General features: G+C 54.8%; 1 protein-coding gene across 1 annotated transcript; it reads left to right on the top strand.

Annotated features, from left to right (window-relative positions):
- THAP8 (THAP domain containing 8) lies at window positions 1–4,793 on the top strand. Its single transcript, XM_049902480.1, is given in 7 exon segments — window positions 1–32; window positions 1,451–1,595; window positions 1,597–1,668; window positions 1,894–2,238; window positions 4,417–4,489; window positions 4,492–4,553; window positions 4,695–4,793. Coding segments are annotated over 7 exon segments (828 nt in total).
- Window positions 4,794–6,367: the final 1,574 nt, after the last annotated feature.

Genomic DNA, 6,367 nt, shown 5'->3' with positions numbered 1-6,367 from the left:
ATGGCATGCCACTGGCTCAAGTCACAAGAGCCGTAGGTCAGACAATGACAAGCCAGATGCAGGATCCAAATGCAGAGAGAAGCCCTCCCAGAGCACCCACATGTATACACTGTGTGCAAGCCATACTCCAGGGAAGGGCATAACTTGAGTAAGGATGGGACTTGAGTCACGCCCTCCTGCAAGGCTGTGACTCAAGACATACCCCACATTAGTCCTGACTCATTAACATATAGAGGTGAGGATTTACAACACATAACCAACCACCCAACCCACTACCCTTGAGTTGATTCCAACCCATAGTGACCCCATAGGGTTTCCAAGGCTGTAAATCTCTACGGAAGCAGGGTGCCACATCTTTCTCCCTGGAGCCGCTGGTGGTTTCAAACCACTGACCTTTCAGTAAGCAGCCTATTACTTTAACTACTGTGCCACCAGGGTTCCTTACAACAGTAAAATGTAGGATATTTACATCAGATAACAAAATGGAAGAGAGCCACACAATACTGAGAATCATGTCCTAGCCAAGCTGACACACAACACCAACCACCACAATTTGTTAGGGTTACACACACCTTATTTGCATGGTCCCACCCAATCCCTATGCAAATAAGGTGGGAAGACCAAAGAAGAATTGATGCCTTTGAATTGTGGTGTTGGTGAAGAATATTGAATATACCATGGACTGCCAAAAGAACAAACAAATCTGTCTTAGAAGAAGTACAACCAGAATGCTCCTTAGAAGCAAGGATGGCGAGACTGCATCTTACATACGTTGGACATGTTGTCAGGAGGGATCAGTCCCTGGAGAAGGACATCGTGCTTGGCAGAGTACAGGGTCAGCCGAAAAGAGGAAGACCCTCAACGAGGTGGATTGACACAGTGGCTGCAACAACGAGCTCAAGCATAACAACGATTGTAAGGATGGCTCAGGACCAGGCAGTGCTTCGTTCTGTTGTGCATAGGGTCGCTATGAGTGGGAACCGACTTGACAGCACCTAACAATAACAACCCAGTCACTGTGTGGGCATCATGAAGACTATGGCTAGAAGGGCCATATTAAGTAATTGACTGTGCTGCATTGTAGTATCTCCACAATCTAGATTTGTCTGACTTTGTTAACTGTGCCCTCCGGCTCCTGTAGGGGAACAGATAGGCTGTGGGGGATGGGAGGGGGTGATAGGGAGACCAGGAAGGAGCCTGCAGCAAAAGCCTACAGGCTGGATGGGGTGGGGTGGGGGGGAGAGAAGCGGCAGTGGAGGTGGGAGAGGTGGATTGATAATGAGTGTTTTAAAGGGAAGCCGAGGAATGGGATGTAGGTGTCAAGTGAGAACGCTTGGGTGGCAGGCATGGCCAGTTCCTGGCCCAGGGAACTCCAGGCTTGGAGCCCAGGGAACTCCCGGTGTGGTGTTCTCAGGGAGGGGTGGGGCTGGACCTGAGAGCGCTGACCCAGTGACCTTTCTCGCTCCTGCAGGTTCCGGCTGAAGGATGGCCCCCGGCTGCAGGCCTGGCTGGGGCACACGGGCCGCGAACGCTGGGCGCCCAGCGGCCACCAGCACCTGTGTACCGAGCGCTTGGCGCCGGCCGGGTATACCAGTGACGCTAAAGGGTTTTCTCTACCTGCGACAGGACGCGGCGCCCTCCATCTTCTCCCGCGCCCCTCCCACCACGGTGACAGCTGGGGGTTCCCACTTCCGAGGGGCCACTCTCCCAGACTTGCCACCCGGTAAATAACCCGTGGAGTCTGATCCCCAGCCCTCGCATCTGGGGCGGGGGGACCCTCCTAGAGTCAGACTCAGCGTTTCCCTCCCTAAGGTGTGGCCTTACCTGAGGAAAGGCCCCCTTGGAGTCTGGCCCTGATGCTTCCAGCCCCCACCCTCGCCTCGACTTCCAGAGGCCGAGCAGTCCCGAAGCACCGAGAAGCAGGTCTCCCCGCCTCCGCAGGAGCCCGTGCCCCTTGCTCCGAGACCCCGCCGTCTCCGCCCTTGGCCTGTACACCTGGTGGTGCCGGGACCTGCACCAGGGCGCTCCGAGGCCCCGGCCACCGCGCACCTGCTCCCCCGGCCCTTCCGCCCGCAGCCGGGGTGGGGCTGGGCGCGGCGCTGGGAGCGCTGCGGCGGCGGGTGCGGAGGCTGCAGCGGCGCCTGCAGAGCCTGGACTCCGGGGCGCGCCAGGCCCGCTGCGCGACTGACCGGCCACCCGCCCGGCAACCCCACCAGCCGCTCGCCCGGCCCACACACTGTGTGTCTTCTTTTAATCCGGGGTTTAATAGAAAACTCAGAACATTTCATCATATTTCCAAATTTCTGGCTTTTCTGGGAAAAAAAATTTAGTCTGACAATGTCAAGCAGCAGTTGGTGGGAGCTGAGCCGTGGCTGCTGCATTTATTAATAACAATACTTAAGGAGCCCTTATTGCCTGCCGGAAAGGTCGGCAGTGCCAACCAGCTGCTCCACCTGAGAAAGATGTGACAGCCTGCTTCCTTAAAGATTTACAGCCTCGGAAACCCTCGGGGCAGTTCTGCTAGAGGAGTCAGAATCCACTCAACAGCTATCAGTGTTTGGTATTGTCTGCCAGTGTTTGGTATTGGAAATTCACTGTGACCTCCATACTGTTATGGTCCCCACTGTCAAGATGAAGAAATTGAGGCACAAAGAGGTCCAGTAACTTGCCCAAAGTCAGGCAGCTAGTAAGTGGCAGAGCCTGGATTCAAACCCAGATGTCTGGCCCCAGAGGAGGCCTGTCTTGGTCATCCAGTGCTGATACAACAGAAATACCACAGTGGATGGTTTTAACAAACAAAAGTTTATTCTCCCACAGTCCAGTAGCCTAGAAGTCTGAATTCAGGGAGCCAGCTCCAGGGGAAGGCTCTGGAGGAAGGTCCTTGTTATCATCAGTCTTGGCTTGGTCTGGGATCTCAGCACAGGAACCTCAGGTCCAAAGGGTGCTCCCAGCGCTGCTTTCTTGGTGGTATGAGGTCCCCTGTCTCTCTGCTCAATTCTTTTATATCTCAAAAGAGATTGGCTTAAGACACTATCTAATCAATACAACTACCCATAATCCATCTTATTAACATCGTAGTGATAGGATTTACAACACACAGGAAAATCTCAGCAAATGACAAAATGGAGGACAGTCACACAATACTGGGAATCATGGCCTAACCAAGTCGACACATATTTTGGGGGGACACAATTCAATCCATGACAAAGCCTATGCTGTCCTGTTCACCTCCGAGGTTCCCATCTCGGCTCCTGTTTGTGGGTTTATGCTCCTGGCCTGGCCCCTGCAGGGCCTGAGTTTGCAATTACCGTACCACCGTCTCCCAGGCCCTCCCTAAGGCCCTTTGCCTCCCTATTTTACTGTTGTTTTTTTTTTTGGGGGGGGGAGGGGGTTGTTTCTTTAAAAATGAAGCTTTGATTAGGCCTTTTCCCTCCTTAAATCTCCAGGGCCAAGCATGAGGTCCTCGGCCTAGACGTGGCTCTGAGGGCCCTGCGGGGTGGGGCAGTCAGAAAGGAGCCCCTGTAGCACTTCTACACACAAGGTGTCTCAGGCTAACAGCGATGGGGCTGGACATGGCCCACAGGTGTGTTTGGCCTTAAAAATGCTCTCAAGCAATTTCTGGTGTTTCCTGAAGGCTAAGCAGACCTGGCAAGACCGGGTTTATATTCCTGGGTAGTAGCAGTCAGCTGGAGCCCTGGTGGTGCAGTGGTTAAGAGCCTGGCTGCTAACCAAAAAGTTGGCAATTTGAATCCACCAGCCGCTCCTTGGAAACCCTATGCGGCAGTTCTACTCTGTCCTATAGGGTCACTATGAGTGGGAGCTGACTTGATGGCACCTAACAACAACAACAACAGCAGTCAGCTGGAGCTGCAGGGTGGCTGCCCCTAGGGACTTTGAAGTTTGAGACTGTGGCCTGAGCTATCCTGGGACACAGGGGGGACATAAGGCAGAGCAGGTACAGAGCTCAGACTCAGGCCTGGGACTTATGGAGCCCGCCAGTTTCCTGGACTGACAGTGTCTCTTTCTGCCTTCTCTCCCCCATTGGATCCCTGTCTCCCACACATTCATCCCTGTCTCTCAGTCTCCTCTGCCCCACATTCAGCTTTGTCTTTCTGGCCCCCACATCTCTCTGTCCCCTACATCTGTCTTCCCATGTTTCTGTCCCCCACATCTCTCTGTCCCCTACATCTGTCTTCCCATGTTTCTGTCCCCCACATCTCTCTCCTCGCTTCCCCATACCTCCTTCCCTCCCATGAATGCCTGTCTGTCTCTCACATCTGCTTCCTTGACTCTGCATATCTCTCTTTGTTTTCTAATACCGCCCCACCTCGGCCTCCTTGTTCGTCGTGATGTCTGCCTCTTCCTCTCTCACCCCCGTGTTCCATCTCTCCCACATCCTTGCTTGGGATGGCTCAACTCCTTGGGCCTGAGGAATCCCGAACCCTCACCGTCATCTGCAGAGGGCCTGACGTCTCTGTGGTCCTTGCCCAAAGCCTTCCCCCTCCCACATGGACGCAAAGCCTGAGTTCCTGGACACTCGGCCCCTCTGGTACGTGAGGACCCGAACAGACAATGCTGCAGGACAGATGACAGAAGACAGATGAAGGTTCACCACACATGTGCCCCGCCCAATCCCACCACCCATGGCCAGAAGCTGACCTCTCTCAAGGGCCTGGCTCTCGTCCCCCTCCCAGGGACCCCTTGGGCTTCAGGGCCAACCTGGGCCCAAGGCCTCCATCAGCCTCTGGGCACCAGGCCGCGACTACCCCAGCTTGGATCTTTGCACTCAGTAAGACAACCTCAGAGCAGAACAAGGGCTGTCTGGGGGAGTTGTACCTGACTCTGAAGAGCCCCACCCAGCCTCTGCCAAGCCCAGTGCCCAGCTGGGATACAGCAGGGAACACAGCTGACAGAAATCCCTGTCCTCTGGTAGAGTAGAAGATGAATCAGTAAACTAATAAGCAAGATACTTTCAGATTGAATGAATATGTGATTGAGAGGACCTGGGGCGGGGGGTTCTCATCCTCTGAGCAGAGACCGGATGAGCAGCTGGCCTGGAAAGCATGTAGGCCAGGCGTCCCAGGCAGAACAAACAGCCCCTGGAAGACCCCAGTATCCAGGGTGTCCAATCAAGGGGGGCAGTATTGCTGTGGAGGAAATTAGAGCAGGGAAGGGTGTGTGTATGGGGGGTGGCGTGCAATTATGGATAGGGAGAGCAGAGACAGTCTTGCTGAAAAGGCACCAATAAGTAAAATCCTAAAAGAGGGAGCCGTGCAGGTATCTGGGGGAAGAGCATTTCAGGCTAAGGAGCGGTGTGCAGGGGTCCTGGGTGAGGAATGGGGCCAGTATGGCTGGGGTGAAAGGTGAGGGGGAGGGTGGTAGGAGGTGAGATCAGGAGATTGGAGAGGTGAAGGGGCAAGTGCACATAAGACCTTATAGGTGAGAACGTTGGCTTTTACCTGGAGGGAGGTGCAGCAACTGGAAGCCTCTGAGCCCAGGAGGTCCCTGATCAGATGGCATTAATAGGTCCCTGTGGCTGCATGTAGAGGACAGACCATGGGGGAAGTGAGAACAGGGAAGAGGCTGTTGAAGTAGTCTATGGGGGAGAGGCTGGGGAATGGACCAGGATGAGGGCCCAGGGTGGGCTGGAGGATCAGATTCTGCGCCTGCCCGTCAGAAGGATGAAGGGGAGAAGACAAAGCCACCCAGCCCTGTTCAGGCTGGGGTGATGACAGGCAGAACAGAGCACATGCCACAGACAGCCCAGCCCAGGTGTAATTGCCAAGCCAGGACAATGGAGCTGGGGGGCCAGGGCCCTGGGCTGTTTCCAGAAGGGCTTCTGGAGGAGAACAGGTTTGGAGAGGGCTGGAGGGATCCATCGGCAGATCTGTTCCCTAGATACCCCTAAAGCCATGTAACATGGTTAGTAAGAGACTGCTGCCAGACTGCCTGGGCTTCAAGTCTTAGCTCTACCACTTACTTGCTGTGTGTCCTTGGGCAAGTGCCTTAAGTTCTCTGGGCCTAGTAAATGCCGTATGAGCATAGGATGATCTACAAAATCACCCTTCTGAGACACCCCTTATGTAGGGCAAGCACGGAGGGTGGGGTCACCATCACCACACACCTAGACCCCTGCCCCAGCTGGTCTGGTTTTCAGGCCTGGAGGAAAGCTCTGTCACAAGGGGGATGGGCAAAAAGACCCGGCCCGCTTCTCAATCCCTCTCTTCACCCTTGTCTCTGCTTCATCTCCTGTCTCCGTGTCTCCCATCCTTCTCCGTGGCCATCTGTCCTTCCTCTCCCTGTCCCTCCGTGTCTGTCTCTTTCCTTCCTGTCACCACCTCCTGCCCCTTCATCCCTGCGAGCAGAC

This window comes from Elephas maximus, chromosome 11, assembly GCF_024166365.1.
Source record: "Elephas maximus indicus isolate mEleMax1 chromosome 11, mEleMax1 primary haplotype, whole genome shotgun sequence".
NCBI lineage: Eukaryota > Metazoa > Chordata > Mammalia > Proboscidea > Elephantidae > Elephas > Elephas maximus.
This window is presented reverse-complemented; position numbering and strand designations above follow the sequence as displayed.